This window comes from Balearica regulorum, chromosome W, assembly GCF_011004875.1.
Source record: "Balearica regulorum gibbericeps isolate bBalReg1 chromosome W, bBalReg1.pri, whole genome shotgun sequence".
Lineage (NCBI taxonomy): Eukaryota > Metazoa > Chordata > Aves > Gruiformes > Gruidae > Balearica > Balearica regulorum.
In genome coordinates this window covers 21,576,196-21,599,770 of record NC_046219.1, presented here as the reverse complement: position 1 = coordinate 21,599,770, position 23,575 = coordinate 21,576,196, and the positions used below count along the sequence as shown (strand labels likewise).

Below are 23,575 nucleotides of genomic sequence, written 5' to 3'. Positions count from 1 at the left end.
GAAGCCAAATTCATATTAAATAATCAGAGTACAAGACAACTTCCATTGTACACAGAATATCTATTAGATGAACTGTTTTACTGAACTGTTATAATGTAGTATTAAAGGATGCCAGTAGCTGAAACCATGACCTGTTTCTGTAATGAGTCTATTTAAGGAAGGACTGTAGAGAAAAAAGAAGAGAGCAGCTACTAAGAACAGCAGGAGAAAATAGAACCCGATTATATCAGCTCTTCACCTCTTTCTAAGGGTGGGAAAGAAAAAGACTTGCTATCTCCCTCTGTCAGGCTAAGCTGATAGGAACAAATGTTAAATACAGACCATATTTTTACTGTCTGTAGTTTACAATGTAGGAGAGGGAATTTAAATATTCACATTTTTTCTATCACATAACATTAGCACTGCATAATGCTGTTTCAAAAAAGAGGGAAGCTATTTCTATCCCATGGTTAAAAAGCCAAAGGTATACACATCCTCGTATTTTCAGATATGATTCTGCAATTATTTGCACAAAACCACATCTATATTTCCACTCAAGTTCCACTCAGTTTTTTTGCATACAGCAATGCACTTACATGTATGCCTTCATATTCTTACAGTCACTTCAAATATGGTTTTGAAAATGTGGGACAAGATCAAACCACAATGTACATTAACAGTAGTCCCTGCAGTTCAGTGAATTAGTCCACCTTGAGACTGCTCACATAGCATTTAGGAGGTCTGACCTGGAGCCTTGAGAGCAGCATAAGATGCATACATTTGAAGATAACCATCTTGAGCACAGATATTCCTAGGCATGCTGATGCCCAACCTCTACCAAAATGAATGGGAATTGGATGTCTAAATGCCTGTGAGGACCTGAGAGTTGGTCCATCTTGCCTCTGGGTTACTTGTTTCCTGTCCAGCTCCCTCTAGTGTCCTACACAATATATTATCATCAACTCACTGGACTGCATTACTGATTTTGCATCAATGCACTAGATGCTACGTAGGCATACTCCCTGTGCCCTTGGATACACTGCCTAGTTGCACTTGTACACAGTGTAGAAAACTTGCAGAGTGACTGAATTGGTACTCAGTGCTTTCCAGGATCAGAACTGAGGCTAAAGACTTCAGAAACAGAAATCTTTTACTAGCCTTAACTGGCACTGAGGATGGTTACTCAAAGGGAGGATTTAGAGAGCACTAGCATGGTCTCCCTTGAAAAGCAATAAACAAGAAGAAAATGTTTTAAAAAAAATATTTTTTTACAACTAATCTTGAAAATATTCATTCAGAGAAAAAACATGCATGTAAAAAGCTTCCTCCAAAATAGGTAAGCTGGCCAGGAGCGCTGTCTCTACATACTTGTCAATTTGCAATTGCTAATATAAAATATATATATACTTACCATCTCCAGGCACTGACATGAAATGAGCATTAACCCGTTTTTCATCCTCTCCATACTCATTCTTTGCTAGTAAGGTATAAGCACCATTGTTCAGATGGGTAGGGTTGTCCAGCTGAAGGCAGCCGTGGTATTCACTTTGATTGATAACATGTATTTTAGTACAGATGTATTTAGACTCATTCAGTATAGCCCCTTCATAGAACCACTGCAATGTGGGCTTAGGGTTCCCTTTCACAGTGAATGGAATACACCAGTGGTGGTCCGGGGTTGGAGATTCAATAAATGTGATATTTGGTGCAACTATAATGGGAAAAACAGAGTGAAGAACATCAGAATATCCCAAACATCTTTTTTTCTAAAGTTATCAGTGCTAAAATATGCTACTTGAAGGAATTATACCTATTTGGAGGATACTTACACAGGAAGCCTACCTGCTCTGCCTTGGGTACTGCACTTACAACTGAAATTAAGCCATTCTTTAGAAAGAAACAAAACAAACTAGTTTCAAAGTGTGAACCCCCATTAAATCACTTACTCTGCAAGGTGTGGAAAGTTCAGTTACCAGATCACTGAGAAGGGAGATAGGGAAATTTTAGCTTTACTGTGCTGAAAAAATGCCACAGAGGAGTGCTGAAGGTACAAAACAGTATTAAAAATATTTTAAAGAAGTCAGTCAAAAGCAATTAGTACTAGAAATATATTCAGCTAGGAATCCAAACTTCCAGGTGACTTCTTTAAAAGAATCAAAGCCAGAACAGCTGATTTCATTCCCTGGATTCTTCTGTCAGGGAAGGACCATTTTCTACTATACATTTTCTCATTCTTTGTTCAAATGTGCTAAATGCCTCGAGTTTACAGACTTCTGTTTCCCTCTGGAGACTATTCCAACACCTTGCACATTATTTCTCTGTTAGGAAATTTTCCTTGGTATTAATTCGTAACTGCATCCAATTTCATCTCATTATACTCCCTTTTATCATTCATAACAGTGCCAATCTCACAATCTCATTTACACTGTTCAAACATTTCTAGTTTATGTCCTTTTCCATAGCTATTTCAAATCTAATTTCCATCTACAAAACATTTTAAATGCTTCTAGAGTGATTTCTTAAGTTTACTGTCATGAGCACATGCTGAAATTTTTTTTCCATATACAAATTGTTCTATTCCCATCTTCAGTTAAACAGAGGGTTGCACCTTGTGAAAACATATTTCACATAAAGTGAATTCAGGCTGGAATCTCAGATCTAAGAAGCCAATGCTTCTATACTACGTCCCCCCTTCCTTGGCCCTGATAAATAATTATTCAAAGGTATGACAAATTAATTTACATCTGGCAGAACAAATGATGCAAGTGTGTTAATTTTTGAACAAAGCAATTGTTGGTTTAGTTAAAAAAAACTTTTAAATTTGTAGCTTATTATAAATAATTTCTATGACTTTTAATGCATTCATGTTTCTTAATTCCTAAGATAGTGTGTATGTATATGCACACCATTACAAACCTGTTCACACTGACAGTACCATTGAGTATTTGGGGATTCAGGCATCTTCTTAGAGATTGCTCACACTGGAAGTTAAAGCATTTAGAAACATAATTTTTGCAGAAGAACTCAGAGCAGAAAAAGGTAAAAATAACAACTGCTTGTTGGGCTATTCCCAGAATTAACTACAATAGATAGTTCGCATGCTTAAAGGGTGTTTCTGTTTCAACAATCTGTGTTCCCAACAAATATTTATATCCAAAATAGTTATTGCCAATGTGGTTTAGCCTGCTTACGTACAGAATACTGTGAGCTCAGCAGAGGCTTGGTCTTGTCCCACAATATTCTCTGCTATGCAAGAAATCCACAGTCCGCTGTCCGCAGATGAAATGTTCTTTATGGTTAGCGAGGCAGGATTCTTACTTGTGTCACTCTACAAATGATCAAAAAAATATGAATGTGCCAAATATGGCATAAAGAAACAATGGAGAGAGGGGGAACCATTGGCCACAGTACAACAGCATTTTCCATTTTCCCTTCCTTTTAGCTGTATCAAACTGTAATTAATCAAAGCATTACTTTGGTTTCTTATCCAAACAGATGCAAAACACTTACAGAACTAATTGTAACTATCAGTAGCGGTGGATTCAAAGCCCCAAAAACTCATTCATTTTTCCATCACATCACTTTCTTTTGACATCTCTTTCTCTCTACGCAAATGTTTTTTCTGCACCCATTCCTTTGCTTATCCCTCTCTTCAATTTCATGATTGATTTCTATGGTCTATCTCTAATCTCTTTAATGTTTTTATTCCCTCCTATATTCTGTTCAGCCCTTGCTTTACTCTTCCTTTTATATCTTTCATTTACACTTAGCTTGACATCTCTTCTACTACTGCCTTCTGAGCTCTACTGCACCTTGACAACATGTCTTTTCCCTCCTCCTTAGCCAAATGTCTCTTAAAAGCTTCTTGCTATCATGGAACCTTCCACAAGGCAGTATGTCCCTTCTACTAACTGAACTACTGCCCAAGTGCTGTTTTACTGTGCTTGAGCACAGGCTAATTGAGGTAACAATTATGATTTACAGAAAGTTCAGTGCATTAAATGCTATATTAAATATGCAGCTATGCTACACTGCATAAAGTAAATTACAAAAATTAATTGCAAAAACAAAGTAAAAATTAATTACAAAGATTTTAAAAAAAATCAGCTAGCAAAGCTAGTTGTTAAAGCCTCTGTTATCTTAAATGAGACCCTTAAAATGACAGCCAAATAATTACTATTTCCATACTTGAATTTTTCATAAAATGCAAGATTATTTTATTGAAAAGGAAAGGAACCAAAACAAATTTAGAAAATAAACAACAATGAGGATGATTGTTTAAAAACCGCCTTTTGGGGTACTTATTGTACACATATGCTTTGATGCTGCACAGAACACAAGCAGATGATATGCTGCACCTGTAAAACCACAGTGACTTCCAGTGGTAGACAATGGGGACATGTGGGAACGCTCCTGCATACAGGATTGCAGGACCAGAATTTTAAACATCTAGATGACACCTTAACTCCACTTAAGTCAAATGTCCCATTGATTTCACTGTGCCACGGGGGCAAGAGGAGTGGAAAAGCCAACACCCCAATGCACGTTTCTCCATGTGCAACTCTCAGAGGTGAGCAGTCCTCAAAGCAGGAATTAAAGCACAGGGCTTCAATTGCAGGCTCAGGCTGAGCATAGCAAGAAAATAGCAAGAAAAGTCTAACTGACATTAACCAACTTATCCATCAGCATGAAAGCTGAGCATGTGGTTAATGTTGCAGGATTGAAGTTTGGTTTTCACTTTTGCTAACATTTCTCCTTGTAAAACAGGAAAGAAAAACAGGCAGAAGCAGCATAGGAGGTTAAGAAAAGGGAGGCAGAAACAAAGATATCGAAGTGAGAAAAAGGAAACCAAAACCAACACTCACAGAAAAGGTAAGTTGTGAATGACAAATGAGCTTTAAAAGGCACTCATTCTTCTGCTACTGAAAAGACCACTGTGCTCTACAGCTAATATAGCCCCTCTCATAAAGTTATGTCAGGATAAAAAAGCTTTTTGGGAAACCTCGAAGTAAACTGAACATAGCATTTGAAAGACAAAAAAGGTTAAAAAATGAGGTGATCTTACTTTTTGAACAGTATCCCATGTTTGTCTTGGCTCATGACTCAAAAAAAAAAGAAAAGAAATAGAAAAATAAAAAAACCCCACAACTGCATAAATTCCTCAAACTGTTTTAATTTCTTGTTCTTGTTGATAACTGATGCATTTGGGTAGTTTTACACATTAGAGAAAAGTTTAAAAATAAAACTAGAGCTCTGCAAAGCTGTTATGAAAGTTGAAAGACAGGGTAGTCAAATTCTACATAAGCCTAATGTAAAGACCTCACTGAAGAAAATGCAGAGGTCAAGAGACCCCAGAGGTCCTGTCTCTTCCATACTGCAGGAACAGTTTTGGATGTACACATCACGCACTTTGTACAGACCAGAAAGCTTTAGACAGTCTGTACTCTCATGAATGCAGGGGACCCGATGCCATAAAATTGTAAATAACAGAGGGTCTTGCACAGTGTAAATAATGGCAATTTAGGAGGTCAACAGCTGCATGTTGAAGACCTGCTTAAATGCTTCTCCTTATCAACATATCCATCAGAAAGAACTTAATCAGTATATCTTCACTGTACGCACAGTCTAAGGCAGGTACACAGAATACCAGGATCTCAGGAAACAAAATTCCTGCTGTCTAGATGGGTTTATTGAGGAAACATTTTCATACTTCATAAGAAAATTTTGCCATAGTAAAACCTTGACTTTGACTTTCATGACTCTCTTGTTATTTTGTTTTGTTAAAGGAAAATGAAACAAACTACAAAGTAATTAATATTTACAACCAAAGTTCCAGCACACCAAGCTTTTGGCCTAAAAATATAATAAAATTAGAGAGACAAAGCTTTTCTTGCAATTAGAGCAGATTTGACTTGTTTTCTCTATGCAGGTATTTGTGATAACGAGAAAGTACTTAAGCTTCAGTATCCTGATTCGCTACATTACTTCCATGAAATTACAGCACTCTCATTTACAAAATAACATCCAAAAACTTAAGTGCAAATCAGTTTCTCGAGGAATGAATGTTTGCCATTTTCCGAAATTTACTATTTCATATTTTTTATAAAAAGTTAATTAAAGTTAGAGACAAAGCTTTATTTCATCCTTTGGCAGATGTCTTGTCTCTGAATTGCCACGTATTTGAATATGAAACTTACCTCATGATTTGAAACAAGATTAGTGAGCACCCAGGATACATTAGGGGGTGGCCCTCCAGTAGTATCACAGTACAATGTGATGCTCTTTCCTTCCACCACGGTGATGTTGTAATTGCTTAAGTTTGCTGAGGGCAAGTCTATGATACAAGCAAAAACAAACAAACAAAAAAAAAACCACCCAAAAAAGAAACACCACATGGATATTTGTGTTTGCCAGAAATAGATACTGCTCAGTTCTATGGGAAATGTATAAATGCAATCAAAAACACTGCTTCCTTAAAATTCACTGTGGTCAGTTATTGTTCAGGAATGGAGTACAAACAGCATTGTTGGACATATATAAATACTGCTACATAAAATTTTTTGAGCCTCCTTCATTTCACATCCAAAGGAAACATTCTAGCATATGGAAATACATGAAGCTAATTATAGAGGGAAATGTTTCAGGTGGGCAAATAGTAATTATCCTAACTTCAGGTTTTAACTTTCAAAAAAAAAAAATCCCTCCATTTTTTAACACAGGAAACTTAATCTGTCTCTGCTGTAGCAGTTGCAATGAAACCTCTATTTTCCAGGGACTAACTGACATTGTGGTATTCCCACTATTCTCAACTACAGTTAACGTGAAAATCCCATTACCCCATGGTATCACAGAAGAGATCGAAGCCCTCCTTCTCATACAGAGAGCTCATAGACAACAGAGCAAAACCTAGATCTTCAAGTACAAAGTGCACAAGAGGGAAGCAAAGCCCTGAACAGATCAAACCAGAGGAAAGAAAGGACAGAAGAGAGCATCAGCGACTGCACAGAGCAGCTATCCAGGGCACTTCAGCAGACTTAACTATTGCCCTCAAAAAAGAGGGAAAGAAAAGCTGCAAGAAGATATCACTCACCAATAAACCAGCCTAGATTTTACGGAGATTCACAGGTTTGCAGATGGTAAGGGTTGGAAGGGACCTCTGGAGATCATTTAGTCCAATCCCCCTGCTAAAGAAGGATCACCTAGAGCAGGAGGCACAGGATTGCATCCAGGTGGGTTTTGAATATCTCCAGAGAAGGAGACTCCACAACCTCTCTGGGCAACCTGTTCCAGTGCTCGGTCACCCTCAAAGTGAAGAAGGTTTTCCTCATGTTCAGATGGAACTTCCTGTGTTCCAGTTTGTGCCCATTGCCCCTTGTCCGGTCACTGGGCACCAGTGAAAAGAGTCTGATCCCTTCCTCTAGACATCCACCCTTTAGATATTTATAAGCATTGATGAGATCCCCTCTCAGTCTTCTCTTCTCTAGGCAAAACAGACCCAGCTCTCTCAGCCTTTCCTCATCACTGGAAAGAACTGGACACAATATTCCAGATGTGGCCTCACCAGGGCAGAGTAGAGGGGGAGGATAACCTCCCTCGACCTGCTGGCCATGCTCTTCTTAATGCACCCCAGGATACCATTGGCCACCTTGACCACAAGGGCACATTGCTGATTCATGGAGAGCTTGTTATTGACCAGGACTCCCAGGTCTTTCTCCACAGTCCTGCTTCCCAGCAGGTCAACCCCTAACCTGTACTGGTGCCTGGGGTTGTTCTTCCCTAGGTGCAGGACCCTATGCTTGCCCTGGTTGAATTTCATATGGTTCCTCCTCACCCAGCTCTCTAGCCTGTCAAGATCTCGCTGAATGGCAGCACAGCCTTCCAGTGTGTTGGCCACTCCTCCCAGTTTAGTATCATCAGTGAATTTGCTGAGGGTACACTCTGTCCCCTCGTCCAGGTCATTGATGAATATGTTGAATAAGACCGGACCCAATACTGACCTCTCGGGCACACCACTAGATACAGGCCTCCAACTAGACTCTGCGCAGCTTATCACAACCCTCTGGGCTCTGCTATTCAGCCAGTTCTCTACCCACCTCACTGTCCACTCATGCAACCCACACTTCCTAAGCTTGCTAAGCTTGGATGTTATGGGAGACAGTGTCAAAAGCCTTGCTGAAGTCAAGGTAGACAACATCCACTGCTCTCCCCTCATCCACCCAGCCAGTCATGCCATCATAGAAGGCTATCGGATTGGTCAAGCATGATTTCCCTTTGGTGAATCCATGTTGACCACTCCACATAACCACCTTCTCCTCCACATGCTTTTTGATAACTCCCAGAATAAGTTATTCCATCACCTTTCCAGGGATGGAGGTGAGGCTGACTGGCCTGTAGTTTCCTGGGTCCTCCTTCTTGCCCTTTTTGAAGACTGGAGTGACATTGGCTTTCCTCCAGTCCTCAGGCACCTCTCCTGTTCTCCATGACCTTTCAAAGATGATGGAGAGCAGCCTCGCAATCACATCTGCTAGCTCTCTCAGCACTCTTTTCTTCTCTCCTTTCCCCCTCTGTTTGATATGTGAGAATTACCACCATAGAAGATAACCTCCAAGAAGAAGTCAAGACGTCTGTTTGAGCCATGGAGTGGTGTAAGGCCCTGATAACAATTGAATGTCACAGACACCCGTCTTGACATGGACAGGGATGGACTAATGATGACCAGGGAGTGTTGAACAAGAACGGAGCCTGCAGAGGCAGGATAACATTTTGCGAGACCACTCCTCTATTCCTGAAACACGTAAACAAAGACCATCTGTGCTCTGTGCACCGTGTGCCTGTGAAAGATCACCACTCACTTGGTCAGCCCTGAAGGGCGGAGGGGGGAAGTGAGATCCCCAGGACCCCCACAACCCACCGACTCATTTCTAGAACATTTCTGAACGTTCCTGAGCACATACTGCGCCTGCTCAGTGATGACAGACCCCTGCCTATGGAGCGAGCACATTGGGTTATAAAAAGGGGAAACATAAGTTTTTGGTGCGTGCCCACCACCTGAAGACTGCAACTATGAGCAGAGAACATCGCTGGATCCAAGGGTGGTGATATCTTTTCTCTCTCTCTCTTTTCTTTCTCTCTTTCTTTTCTTCTCTATCACTCTCTTTGTAACTTAATTTTTGGCACATTAGGGTAATATCGTCACACGTTTTTGCTAAACCCTTACCTTTCATAGTTCTGCTAAGTTTTGAACATTGTTATGACTTTTGCCAAGCCTCTATCTTTTGTAGTTCCACTGAGTTTTAAGTAAATTTATGATTGGTTTGAACCTCTAAAGTAATTGTCGTTACTCCTGATTACCGCGCAGAGAATTTAAAAGATAACCTCACCCTCACCCCCTGAGTGGGACGGGACAGAAGGCATTCAGTAACTCTGCCTTCTCTGTATCTTCCATCACCAAGGCACCCACCTCATTCAGCAGCAGGCCCACATTTTCCCTGGTCTTCCTTTTGCTGCTGATGTACTTTTGCAAGAGCCATGACTCTCCCACCATCTCACAAATCTATAAATCACTTCATATTTCATTTTTCTTCTTCTTCAGCGCCCAAGCCAATGGAAACTTTCAAAAGAGTAACAGCATTAATATGCTGAGTGCTTCCAAAAACCCAGCACATTATAGACTACTTTGGAGCTGACCATCTTCAAAAATATTGCAAGGAATGTCAAAAGACTTTAGGGATGGAAGACCTCACATCATATTTATTTGCATAGCAAATAATTACATAACATGCTGGATATTTCTTCAGAGATAGTGTACCAGCACTCAGAGGTCCTACACATTGTAAGAATCCTTACCCTCAGTTATGAGGCATTTCTCATCAACAATTCCAGGCAAGTTTGACTTGCAATTTATCCTCTCAAATAACAGAGCTTATTTGCTGTGCTGGACATGTATGTATGTATTCAGTTTACGTGACAAGGTTTTGGTAGTGGGGGGCTGCAGGGGTGGCTATTGTGGGAAGATACCAGAAGCTGGCCCCACGTCAGACAGAGTCAGTTCCAGTCAGCTCCAAGATAGACCTGCTGCTGGCCAAAACTGAGCCAAGCAGTGACACTGGTGGTGCTTCCATGATAACATATTTAAGAAAAAAGTAAAAAACACTGTGCAGTAGCTGTGAGAGAGGGGACAAAGAAAAAATGTGAGAGAAACAATAAAAGGAGAAAGAGGTGCTCCAGGTGCCAGAGCAGAGATTCCTCTGCAGCCCGTGGTGAAGACCATGGTGACACAGGTTATCCCCTGCAGCCCATAGAGGACTGTGGGGGAGCAGATATCCACCCTGCAGCCCGTGAAGGACCTGACATGGGACTAGGTGGATATGTCCTGAATGAAGCTGAGGCCTGTGAAGAGGAGCCCACATACAAGACGGTTTTCTGGCAGGACCTGTGGCCCAATGGGGGACCCATGCTGAAGCAATCTGTTCCTGAAGGACTGCACCCTGTGGAAAGGACTGATGCTGGAGCAGTTCTTGAAGAACTACAGCCTGTGGGAAGGACCCACATTGGAGCAATTAGTGAAGAACTGCATCCTATGGGAGGGACCCCACGCTGGAGCAGAGGAAGAGTGTGAGGAGGAAGGAGCAGAGACAACGTGTGACGAACTGACTGCAACTCCCATTTCCCATCCCCCCTGCGCCGCTCAGGGGGTAGAAGGTAGAAAAATTAGGTGTAAAGTTCAGCCTGTGAAGAAGGGAGGGATGGAGGGAAGGTGGTTTTCGTTTTGTTTCATTTATTAGTATCCTACTCTGTTACAATTAACTGGCAACAAATTAAATTAATTTCTACAAGTAGAGTCTGTTTTGCTCATGTCCTGGTTTCGGCTAGGATAGAGTTAATTTTCACAAGGAGCCAGAACAGGTGAGCCAAGCTGGCCAGGGGGCTATTCCATACCATGTGACGTCATGCTCACCATAAAAGGGGGCTAGCTGGGGAGGGGCGGCTCGGGGCGGGGACGGTCTGAGTGTGGGCTGAGCATCCGGTCGGTTATCAGATAGGTAAATTGCCTTGTGTTATCAACCATTGTGAACATTCTGTTATCAGTACTGTTGTTATTTCCCTCTCCCTTTGCTGTCCCAGTAAACTGTCCTTATCCCAACCCTTTCTCTTCCCATTCTCCTCCCCATCCCACTGGGGGAAAGAAAGGGGTGACTGAGCAGCTGTGTGGTGCTCAGCTGCCGGCTGGGGCTAAACCACGACAGTCATTTTTGGCACCCAACGTGAGGCATGAAGGGTTGAGATAATGACAGATCTGACAGGAGCGTGTTAAAACACAGATGTGATAATTATTTATAATGTTATTTAAACAGTCGTTGGTCACAATGATGTTCTGTTTGGTCACGTGGCTCTAGTATATAAACCCGTACTTGCTGTATGTGTTCCCTGTGGTGCTGTTTATCACCTCTGGGAGAGGGGTCAGGATTCTCATTTTGTTGTACCGTGTGATACAGACTTATGATATGATAGCATCAATGGTCATGAGCCTAAGCTGGTATTTGTATGTGCCATTTCTGTCACGCCCGTACTTCGGATGACATATCCTGGAATTGATTAATAACTGCACCCAATCTATGGGGAAGGCAGGGGGTGAAACGTTCTCCCACTCTTTCAACTCCCCTTTTCCCTTTTGGCTGGTTACAACAGCTTTTGAGAATTTTCAATACCCTTGGGATGTTCAAGCCAGCATATTCCTATTGTTATGTCTCCTGACAGTGTTTCAAGTCCTGTTTAGGTTTACCAAAAATTGTTTTAAGAAAACCACCCAGAGAACTTCCCTGAGGCTGAATAGTCAGGGCTGGCATGGTATGTGGGAGAATATGGGCAGGTATCTAGAGACCTTCTCATCCCTAATGGTTTGGAACTTCACTCCTGAACAATTACAGGACCCTGATGAAGTGATAGAATATTTGAAAGGAAAATGCTGTGGCTATTCCAAGGAGGCACAACTTCCTGTGCTGTGCTGGGCCCTGGCCAGTATCTACCACACACTGCACGATAGCAGGCAGCACCATTAGGGGCAAGAGAGGGAAAACAGACCCACAGGCACTGCGGCTACCCCAAACCCTGCAACAGGCACTGCAGCTACTCCAAACCCTGCAACAGGCACTGTAGCTGAGCTAAAAAAACAACCCGTACTGATATTAGTTGCCCCTATACACAAAAAGAAATACACAAAAAAATCAGTTTGCTCAGTGAAGGATGATGATGACCTGGGACCATCACGAGAAGGAAGAAGAGCCAGAACCAGAGGTTCCTTATCCCAGAGTGAGTGGCAATATATGCAAAAAGATTTCAGCTGCCTTCCAGGGGAGCACATCATTACCTGGCTACTCCAACGCTGGGATAATGGAGTGAGCAGCCTAGAATTAGAGGGTAGGGAAGCCAAGCAGCTAGGATGAAGTCCAGTGCACACGACCCATGTGGTGGAAGTTTCTATGGAGTGCACCATCATTTTATGCCAACTCACTGGTGGTAATGGACTGGAAAGATGAAGAGGCACCCACAGTGGACGAAGTGGCTGGCTGACTCCGGCAATATGAAGAGACTCTCTCTTTCTCCCTCGTCTCGGGTGTGCAGAAACTGTCCCAGGAGGTGGGGCAACTCAAAGAGGATATGTCCTACTCCCCAACTTTCAGTATTTCAGCTATTAGGAGTAAGCGTTCCTCTGCTCCAGAGAGGGGATATAGAGGGTATACACCACGAGGCATCCTGTGGTTTTACCTGCGTGACCACAGAGAGGACATGAGGAAATGGGATGGAAAAACTACCTCAACCCTATGGGCACAAATACATGAGTAGTCATAAAAAGGGATTCTTCCAGGAAAAATGCTGCTCCAGTTTCCAGCAGGCAGCCCCCCAGACTGAGTAAAAGGCCTACTCATACTTCTGATCCTCTTCAAGGGACTTCAAAGTCCTTTTTGCAAGAAGTGAGTAGCGAATATGATGAGCAGGATTAGAGGGGCCCTGCCTCCAGCCAGGTGGAGGAAAGGGACGATCAGGTTTATTGGACTGTGTGGATCTGATGGCCTGGCACATCAGACCCACAGGAGTATAAGGCTCTGGTGGACACCGGTGCACAGTGTACTTTAATGCCATCAAGCTATAAAGGGACAGAATCCATATCTATTTCTGGTGTGATGGGGGGATCCCAACAGTTGACTCCATTGGAGGCCAAAGTAAGTCTAACTGGGAAGGACTGGGAAAAGCACCCCATTGTGACTGGGCCAGAGGCTCCATGTATCCTGGGCATACACTGCCTCAGGAGAGGGTATTTCAAGGACCCAAAAGGGTATCAGTGGACTTCTGGCATAGCTGCCTTGGAAGCGGAGGAAATTGAACCATTGTCTAGTTTGCCCGGTATCTGGGAGGACCCTTCTGTTGTAGGGTTGCTGAGGGTTGAAGAGCAACAGGTGCCGATTGCTACTACAACTGTGCACTGGCAGCAATACCGCACCAACCGAGACTCCCTGGTTCCCATCCACAAGCTGATTGGTCAACTGGAGGGTCAGGGAGTGATCATCAGAACCCGCTCACCCTTTAACAGTCCCATATGGCCAGTGCGGAAGTCCAATGGAGAGTGGAGGCTGACAGTGGACTATCGTGGCCTGAATGAAGTCATGCTGCCCATGAGTGCTGCTGTGCCAGACATGCTGGAACTTCAATATGAACTGGAGTCAAAGGCAGCCAAATGGTATGCCACAATTGATATAGCTAATGCATTTTTCTCGATCCCTTTGGCAGCAGAGTGCAGGCCACAGTTTGCCTTCACTTGGAGGGGCGTCCAGTACACCTGGAATCGACTGCCCCAGGGGTGGAAACACAGCCCCACCATTTGCCATGGCCTGATCCAGAGTGCATTGGAATGGGGTGAAGCTCCAGAGCACCTGCAATACATTGAGGACATCATTGTATGGGGCAACTCAGCAGCAGAGGAAGTTTCTGAGAAAGGGAAGAAAATAATCCAAATCCTGCTGCAGGCTGGCTTTGCCATAAAACCAAGTAAGGTGAAGGGGCCTGCGCAGGAAATCCAGTTTTTAGGCATAAGGTGGCATGATGGGCGGCGTCAGATCCCTATGGATATTATCAACAAAATAGCAGCCATGTCCCCACCAACCAACAAAAAGGAGACACAGGCCTTCTTAGGTGTTGTGGGTTTCTGGAGAATGCACATTCCGAATTACAGTCTGATAGTAAGCCCTCTCTACCATGTAACCTGGAAGAAGAATGATTTCAAATGGGGCCCTGAGCAACGACAAGCTTTTGAACAAATTAAACAAGAAATAGTTCATGCCGCAGCTCTTGGGCCAGTCCGGGCAGGACCAGATGTAAAAAATGTGCTGTACACCGCAGCCGGGGAGAACGGCCCTACCTGGAGTCTCTGGCAGAAAGCACCAGGGGAGACTCGAGGTCGACCCCTGGGGTTTTGGAGTCGGGGATACAGAGTATCCGAGGCTCGCTACATTCCAACTGAAAAGGAGATATTGGCAGCCTACGAAGGGGTTCGAGCTGCTTCAGAAGTGATTGGCACTGAAGCACAGCTCCTCTTGGCACCCCGACTGCCAGTGCTGGGCTGGATGTTCAAAGGGAGGGTCCCCTCTACACACCATGCAACTCATGCTACGTGGAGTAAGTGGATTGCACTGATCACACAGCGGGCTCAAAGAAGAAACCCCAATCGTCCAGGAATTCTGGAAGTGATCACGGACTGGCCAGAAGGTAAAGATGTCAGCATGTTGCCAGAGGAGGAGGGGATGTGTGTTGAAGAGGCCCCACTTGTAAGGCTCTGATAACAAGTGAATGTCGCAAACACCCATCTTGATCGATGGAGTGTCGACCAAGGGCAGAACCTGTGGAGGTAAGGTGGCATCGTGGGAGTCCACCCCCCCTATTCCTGAAACATGCATGCCCACGAGGGGTCATCGCTTGGTCAGCCCTGAGGGGAGGGGGACAGCGTGACCTTCAAGACCCCCACAACTCACCAGTACATTCCTGAACATTCTGGAACATTCCTGAGCATTCCTGAACACATGCTGCGCCTGCTCAGTGGTGACAAAACCCCATCTATGGGGGGAGCACACTGGGTTATAAAAAGGGGAAATACAAGTTTTCGGTGCACGCCTGCCATCTAAAGGATTACAACTACGAGCAGACCATGTCACTGAATCCAAGGGTGATGATATCTTTTTTCTTTTCTTCCTTTTCTTCCTTTTCTTTCTTTCTTTCTTTCTTTCTTTCATAGAATCATAGAATGGTTAGGGTTGGAAGGGACCTCAAAGATCATCTAGTTCCAACCCCCCTGCTGCAGGCAGGGATACCCTCCACTAGACCACATTGCCCAAAGCCTCGTCTATCTATCTTTCTTTCTTTCTCTCTCTCTCTCTTTCTCTCTTTCTCTCTTTCTCTCCGCTACTCTCTTTGACTCTAACTTTGTTTTCCGGCACATTGGTGTAATATCGTTATAAGTTTTGTTAAGCCATTATCTTTCGCAGTTCCGCCGAGTTTTAAGTATTGTTATAACTTTTGCCAAGCCATTATCTTTTGTAGTTCCGCTGAGTTTTAAGTACATTTGTGATTTGTTTGAACCTCTAGAGTAATAGTTGTTACTCCTGATTACCGTGCAGAGAATTAAAAAGTTAACCTCACCCACCGAGTGTGATGGGACATTAAATTGGCGTCACGGACAGGATTCTCTGTGAAAAGCAGTAAAGAAGTTCCATAAAAGGGGATATCAGCCAGAGTGATTAGGTTGAAGACAAAATCTCCGGCAGTAGGTCATGGCAACCCGGGATAAGACTGATCTTGACTGCTCCCCGCTGTTGGATTTGTTGAAGAGCTATAAAGCTTGCGTAACTGGGCTGAGGGACATTGGCAGTCCCTGACAACTGTAGCAGAGCAGATAAGAGACTTGGCAAAAGAAAATAAGTTCAGGCCTGGAAAGGGAAAGGCTGTGGTTTGTGGTGTCTTGGGAGCCACATTGATAGCTGCCCAGAAGGACAAATGCATTGTTAAACAAGCTGAGCGGGAGGCAAATGAATCCCTCCAGGAGCTGGTGAAAAACTACAGATGGAATTGGAAATGGAACGGGTGAAACTGTAACCGTGGGACAGGGGCCGTGAGAAAGAAACTATAGAATGACTAGTTTGGAATAATTAGTTTGTAACCAAGGTAATAGGTAATGAAGCTAACTGACCATGACAAGGTACAATGCTGCTATGTTCCATGTACAGTCCCTACTCAACCGGACAATAGGCCCGGGGATATTAGTCTTATGAAGTAAGTTGTTATGGACAGGTGCATCCACAGCAAGGATACTGCGCATGCCCGCAAGAAGAGGGTTATCCAGCGGACACGGGTGCGCGACCACCGACGACCACCAGAGACCCCTTGAGGACCACCGACTCAAATCACTGAGCATGCATGATGGGGAGGAGAATATGGAAATTAATTCCAAGAAATGATTATCATAGGACTTATTTTTCTGAGAAAAACGATGAATATGTATATTTTGATCCTATATAATCTGTGTGTTGGCAATCACCTGGCATGCATGTTGGGTGGAGCTATTTCCCCTGTGCATCCAGCGCTGCAATAAAGAATGCCTGCCTTTTAACACTACATTGGTGTTATGAGGTTTATTCTTGGGTTTCGGTGACAAAATGGCAGCTAGCCGAAAAAGCATTAGCAGACGAGAAAAGAATCACGGAAAACTTAAAGGGTAGCCTGCAAGATGCTTTTGCGAGGGAAAGAGAGCTGAAGTTGCAGCTCCCTGGGGACCTTGAGAGTGAACCAGGGTTGTCTAGCTTATCAAAAGAAGCCGACCTCGTGCGAGGGAGGTTGTCCCTCACTATCCATGGGAGGAGCTGGGGGCGGTGACAGAACCTGACCCTAGTCCCAAGATGTGGTCACTTATTAAAACTGAAGTCGTGTATGACAGCAAAGATGTGGAACCCGCCATTACCACTAAAGAGATACCTTATACCTTTACTGAATTGGCAAAACTGCAGGAAAAAATATAGTAGGCAGGCTAAGGAAACTGAAACCGAATATGTGTGGAGGGTCTCCCTGACAGGCAGAGACAGAATAAGGCTTTCGGAGGAGGAGGCTCAGGGATATTGGGGTCCCGGTGTATTTTTGACCGTAGATGACGAGCGGGAACCTTGGTCCCTGACCCAAAGGGTGGCGTACTGGGCTGGAGGGTTAGACCCCTTGGAGAGAGGAGATCCCATTGCCATCCCCACCCCTGGAGTAAGCCAGCTTACAGAGAGTGTACAGATGGCGGCTTGCTTCCAACTAATGCATGACAGGCACCTAGTTCCCCGCCAACCTTCCCCGATGTTGTTGTTTGCTAATCCAGATAGGATGACTCCCTTGATTAGAGGGTTACCTGATTCACTGAAGATTTATGCTGTGCAAAATCAAGACTGACTAAGAGCCATTGTAGCCATGGGACTTCAGGGCAGACCGGCCAGCATGAAAGGTATGTCGGGGAGGAGGGGAAGGCACAAGCAGTGGTCCGTAGGACCAAGACAGAGGAGAAAATGCTCTGCCCCTGAGATAGAAGCTTTGGCGGGGGGGGTCCTCAAGAAATCGGGTGTGGAAGGAAGGTCTAGATAAAGGTATTCCCCGAGAATTAATGGATGGCCTACCCCTCCCCAATTTGCAGCTGCTGGTAAAAATGTGGAAACCGATAGTTAGAGACCAGCCAGGAGAGGAAATCATCCCCACAGCCCCTGTACCTCAGAGACTGGCCGCTTCCACAGCTCCTGTGGGAGGGCCCACTGGCCCTCCAGGGTCGGGAAACTTCTTGCGCCGTCCCAAGTGAGTGAGCCGGGAGACAGCCAGTGGGTATATTTTAGAAGGCTCACTGAAAACGAGCAGGGGGACCTACTGATAACCTTTCCCCTTGGTCCTTTTAAGACTCTGGTCACTTTTCTGGTAGACTCAGGGGCCCAAATGTCTGCTTTAAATGCCGATACTGCAGGCTGGAGTGGGATTGTCCCTGATAAAAAACAGATATGGGTTACTGATGTATTTGGATATTCCAAACCCCAACCTACAGCCCAAGTAAAGTACTGGTTACCAGGAGACACCACTCCTGATATCTTGCATCGAATTTAAAAGTTAATCATGATTCTGTAGCTAAGAAGTTACAGATAGTTTTTCATAGTTAAGGATGTTACAGATAGCTTTGTAGATAGTTGCTAGGTACTGCTAAGGATGGCTATTGTACAGTCCTATCCCTATGTTAGTTAATATTTATCCAAACAATGTATCAGTTAGTTAAGATGTGATTGTCAAGAGGTAGAAGCATAACTGATAAATCCTTACTTTGATCAACAGACCCTGAAGAACCATTCGGGAGTGCCAGAAGTATTGAGAAACTAGGGGAAAGGTAATTTGGGCCAGGGTCCCCTCGACCACTGACCCATGAGTCCCCTACCCCAATTATACCACCTACCCAAAAGATAAAGGTGGAGAAAGGAACTGAGCATGCGTTCTAGTTTACATACTAAGTGAAGAAATATGAACCAATCATTGTAACTGGGAGTGTACTAATTTGTAACTTTTGTGTATAAATACGACAAGAGAACTGGCATTAGGTGTGCTTGATTTGTGGGAAATCCACCGAGCACCCAGGCCTGAACAAAAGCAATTGCCCAGACTGACTTGCCAGATGGCGGTGGGGAGACACTGCTCTCCGGACTCCAGCGGGCACCGACCCTTTGATTGGGGACTCTGCGAGTATTTTCCCCAGCCGGAGCAGGTAAGCGATACAATGGTGCAGCGCTTGCTATAAGGGATATTGCTCATTGGGTTGTTATTTGCATGCATAAGGGGTCATATACGCTTGCACAGTGATGACTGGAGTATATGAAATCTTGGTTTAAGGTGATTGTATGCATACATAAGGGGTCATATACGTCTGGTTTAAAACGTACTGGTTGTTGTAAGGGAAATAGTCATATACGTTTGGACAGTGACGACTGGAGTGTATGGCATAGTGGTTTAGAATGTTCTTTTTGGGAAAGAAAAATATGGGCGCCCAACAATCTGTAATAACTCCTTGTTCCTCACTAGGCTGCATTTTCAAACATTGGAGCAAGTTTGGAGAGGATCCCCTAACAAAAAAGAAACTTACAGAGTATTGTATTCAGTTGTGGCCAAAGTATAAATTGGACGATGAGGAAAAATGGCCAGAAAAAGGATCCTTAAATTATAATACAATTTTGCAACTGATGTTATTTTGTAGAAGGTTGGATAAATGGGATGAAGTACCATATGTTGATTTATTTTTCTCATTGAGAAATTATCATGAAACAAGAAAGCAATGTAATTTGTTAATTTCTGATTCAAATGCAGTGATGATGATGAAAGATGTGAAGAAGGCACCGAGGTGTTGTTCTGCTTGCAGTATTGGAAAAAGGTGCCTGAAGCTGGGAGAGGAGGAGGAAGATATTCAGATGTTAGTAGCTCCAGGTAAAGAAAGTGTTAATAATGGAGAGGGAGGCAGTGAAAGAGGTAGTGAAGCTTTTAGCCCAATAGCAGGGAGAACTCGACATCCTGTAATTCAGGCCCCCCCTTCGACAGGCAGTAGGTCCAGACGGTTTACTAGTGTATGTAAACGTATCATTTACAACGTCAGATTTGATGAATTGGAAAGAATCCGCAGGGACCAAGACCACTATGATATTGGGAATGCTCCCTACGAATATTTTGGGATTGGATTTATTGAAAGGGAAGTTCTGGACAGACTCGGCAGGGAGGGAGTGGAAGTTCCGGTCGCTGGCAATCCTGATAAGGCTTTTGCAGATTGCCCCTACCCTTCCCCAGTCTAAAATCGTGAATGTGAAATCCTATCCCTTACCGCTGGGGGCGAGGGAGGGAATCGCTCTGGTGGTAAGAGAGCTGCAGGAGCAGGGGGTAATTGTTCAAAATCACTCCCCTTATAACTCTCCAGTGTGGCCAGTTTGCAAACCAAATGGGAAGTGGTGGCTAACAATCGATTATCAGCACTTAAACGCCTGCACTAGTCCCCTGACAGCAGTCGTGCCTAATATAGCCGAACTGATTGTCACCATACAGGAACAGTCCCATAAAATTTTAGCCACCATTGATGTAAAAGATATGTTTTCCATGGTTCCTCTACAGGAAGGCCACCGAGATGATAGATTTGCATTTACATGGGAAGGTATACAATATACCTTTACTCATTTGCCCCAAGGATATCGGCGCTCGCCTGCCTTGGCGCACCACGCCCTGGCCCAAGCACTATCAGAAATCACCCCTGAGGGAGTTAAAACCTACCAATACATTGATGATATTTTTTGGGGGGGCGGTCCGCTGCCACTGCAGTGGGACAAACCCAAAATAAAATAATCAATCACCTGGAAAGTTTAGAACTTCAGGTTCCAGCAGAAAAGGTACAACTCTCCTAGGTATATGGTGGAAAGGAGGAGCAGTATGTATTCCCCCTGAAACCTTGACTACCTTAAATAAAAATCCCAGAGAAAAAAAAGGAGCTGCAACCTACCCTAGGCTTGCTGGTATTCTGGAGGAAGCATATTCCGGATTTTTCTATCATAGCTCGTCCCTTGTACGATTTAACATGCAATAGGGCTACCTGGGATTGGACCCCTATTCATGAGGAAGTCCTAAAATGATTGGTTTTTGAAGCAGGAGTATATCAAGCTTTGGGCCCAATATACCAAACAGATCTGCTGCAAATTGAATGGAGTTTTGCAATTCATGGGGCATCTATACACATGTGGCAGCGCGGACCGGAGGGTCTGACCCACCCCATTGAGTTTCATTCATGCAGCTTTAAAGATGCAGAAAAGCGATACTCAGTCTGGGAGAAGGTCTTTTTGTGGTCAGTCTAGACTTGCAGGAGGCTGAAAGATTGGTGACAATTGATAATCCTATGAGGGCCCTCTAAGGTCCTGAAGCCTCTACTGGCAGGCACCCCCCCCCCCCCCCCCCCGTGGGAGTTGCACAAGGGGAAATGGTTAGAAAGTGGTATGCCCAGCTAGAGCATTAGTCACACATATCAAGTGGAGGAGGGAGCACCCAAGATGCTCCAAATACAGGAAAAATCATCCACTCCGATGAGAAGTGGCTCTACACATTGATTCCAGGGAGCAAATTATAACAGAAGGAGAAGGGAGCGCTCAGGTGGGGGAACTGATAGCAGTTTGGAGTGTGATAATGAGAGAGACAGTATTGAACCCGTACACATCTACACTGATTCTTATGCCGTATTCATGGGGTGTACTGAGTGGCTCTCCTTTTGGGAACAAAATCAGTGGGAAGTAAACCGGGTGCCCGTATGGCAAAGAGAAAAGTGGAAGGAGATATTAAATGTGGCCAAGCGAAAACCCATACTGGTGGGGTGGGTAGCTGCCCACCAAGGGGGAGATCACCCAGCGCACATTCTGAACAATCAGGTAGACTCACTCACCTGCTTGGCTATGCTGGAGGAAGAGAGAGAGGAGGAGAAATGGGAACACTTATTGGAGTGGCTACACGTGAAACATGGTCACTCGGGAGTCAAAGATCTTCTTAAGGAGGCTGGGAGCAGAGGATGGCCCATTACCTGAAAACTGTGTAGCACAGTAATTTCTGCCTGTGGCCTATGCTGTACCAGACTGGAAAAGCACCCCTTACAAGATCCCCTCACTGCATCTGAGGGATGGAAAAGGACTATGGGAAACCTGGCAGGTCAATTACGTAGGACCTTTCAAGAAATCAGAAGGGAAACAATATGAACAATATGTGCTTGTTGGGGTGGAAGTAATATCGGGACTTGTTCAGGCCAAAGCAGTAGCACGGGCGACTGGGGAAAATACAGTAAAAGGGTTAAAGTTGTGGTTTAGCTTTTTACCTAAACCTAAATCAATTCAATCAGACAACGGCAGCCACTTTACTGCCAGGGTGGTCCAGGAGTGGGCGAAAACCAAGGGAATACAATGGACATTCCATACCCCCTACAATCCCCAAGCTAACAGGATAGTAGAAAGAACCAATGGACTCCTAAAACACATCCTGAAGCCTCACAACACTGGGTTGTCTGCAAGACTCCCAGATGCCATAGCCAGAGTAAATGGTCAATGGGGGATAAATGGATGCCGTAAACTTACTGCTTTCTGTCTAACACCCCCCTCCTTGCTCCCTGGAAAGAGGGAGAAAAAGGACCCTGTAAAACCCTTACACTATCCAGGACAACCTGTTCTGGTGGACCTCCCAGCAGTGGGGGAGGTGCCTTTGACCCTCAAAACTCCACTGAACACCTATTCATGGATAGCTGCTGATGCCCATGGAAAGGAATACAAGATTAATACCAGATGGATTGTCCCATCCTTTTAACTACCAATTTGAAAGAATCAGGATCTTTTCCTTTGTTCTTTTTTACAGGTCTAACTACCAGGAACATCCTCCACCTCAGAAAGTTGAAGCTGATGCTATTTTGGGGAATTTGTACTCCTGTGTGATACAGAGGGATACATAGCCAAACCATGATTTTCAATTCTGCTCAACACCGGCAATTGTGGGTCTGGTCCTATGTTCTTTGTCTCTCTCTATGCGTTATAGGAACCACAAGCCAAAATGCCCCAAATCTAGCTTGGGAGTTAGTTCAAGGTTTTATTAGGATGTGAGGTTACCAAAATAAAGGTCTGTGTCTTACTTTACCTAGATCAGCCGAAGAAGGCTTAAGGTTTTTTATGTCACCTGTAAATCTGTTGTTTATCTTCAATATGACTAATGCCACCTCTGTAACATTCCTGTCACACAACTGGACCGTCAAGAATAACTGGGTGTATTTTCAACAACAGCCAATGATAAGGTCTGATATATATGACGTTTGGAGTAAACCTCCAAAACAAGCCAAAAATGTGAAGTTATATTCAACAGTGGTGTGTAAAGCTACCAGACCACTGTTTAATGTCTCCATTCCTTCTCCAATAGATGGATCAAACCCCTTATTTATGAGCACCAAAGGGAACATACCAGCTGGAAATGTCACTTTTGACAAATACACCAGGAAATACTCCTGTTGTTATTATCCATGGGATCCTCTTGTTTGATCCATTGGCAAAACCTGATTTCTGTGAAGCAAACTATTCTACTTAGTGGAACCCAGAATGGTGTATCCTACTCCCGAATAAAACTCATATAACCTCTCGAGATAGAAATAATTTGATGTGGGCTTGGTCAGGGAACAAAGTGGGATGAGTTTTTATAGAGCCTAAGTTTGATCCACCTGTCAGGGAAGTTGAAAGCCCCCTTTTTAATTGTTCTAAAACATTCACTTGTCATTCAGGACCAGGAGATCCTCCTGAAACTTGATTTATTGATAGCCTCAGAATCCCAATTCAAGATATGTGTACATGCTGGGGATATCCTTCAAAGGGATGGCGAAATAGCAACAAAACTTGTAACCTCACTTTTCCCGGAAGTCGCAATCTTATTAGACAAAACTGGCATGGAGTATCCTTTACTCATTGTCCCCTACAAGGGTCACCCTTAAACACCAAGCCTGTTATATATGCTGCGA

The 23,575-nt window shown here is 44.0% G+C and overlaps 1 protein-coding gene across 4 annotated transcripts in view; it reads right to left on the bottom strand.

Annotated features, from left to right (window-relative positions):
* The window catches only part of LOC104642870 (BDNF/NT-3 growth factors receptor-like), a 281,490-nt gene that overhangs the window by 173,771 nt on the left and 84,144 nt on the right, over positions 1-23,575 (bottom strand). For all 4 annotated transcript variants that reach the window (XM_075738918.1, XM_075738915.1, XM_075738916.1 and 1 more), the window contains 3 exons: positions 6,177-6,313; positions 3,175-3,307; positions 1,391-1,690 (listed from right to left, as the gene is read on the bottom strand). In XM_075738918.1, coding sequence (XP_075595033.1) covers positions 1,391-1,690; positions 3,175-3,307; positions 6,177-6,313 — 570 coding nt within the window. The remainder of the gene's footprint in view (positions 1-1,390; positions 1,691-3,174; positions 3,308-6,176; positions 6,314-23,575) is intronic.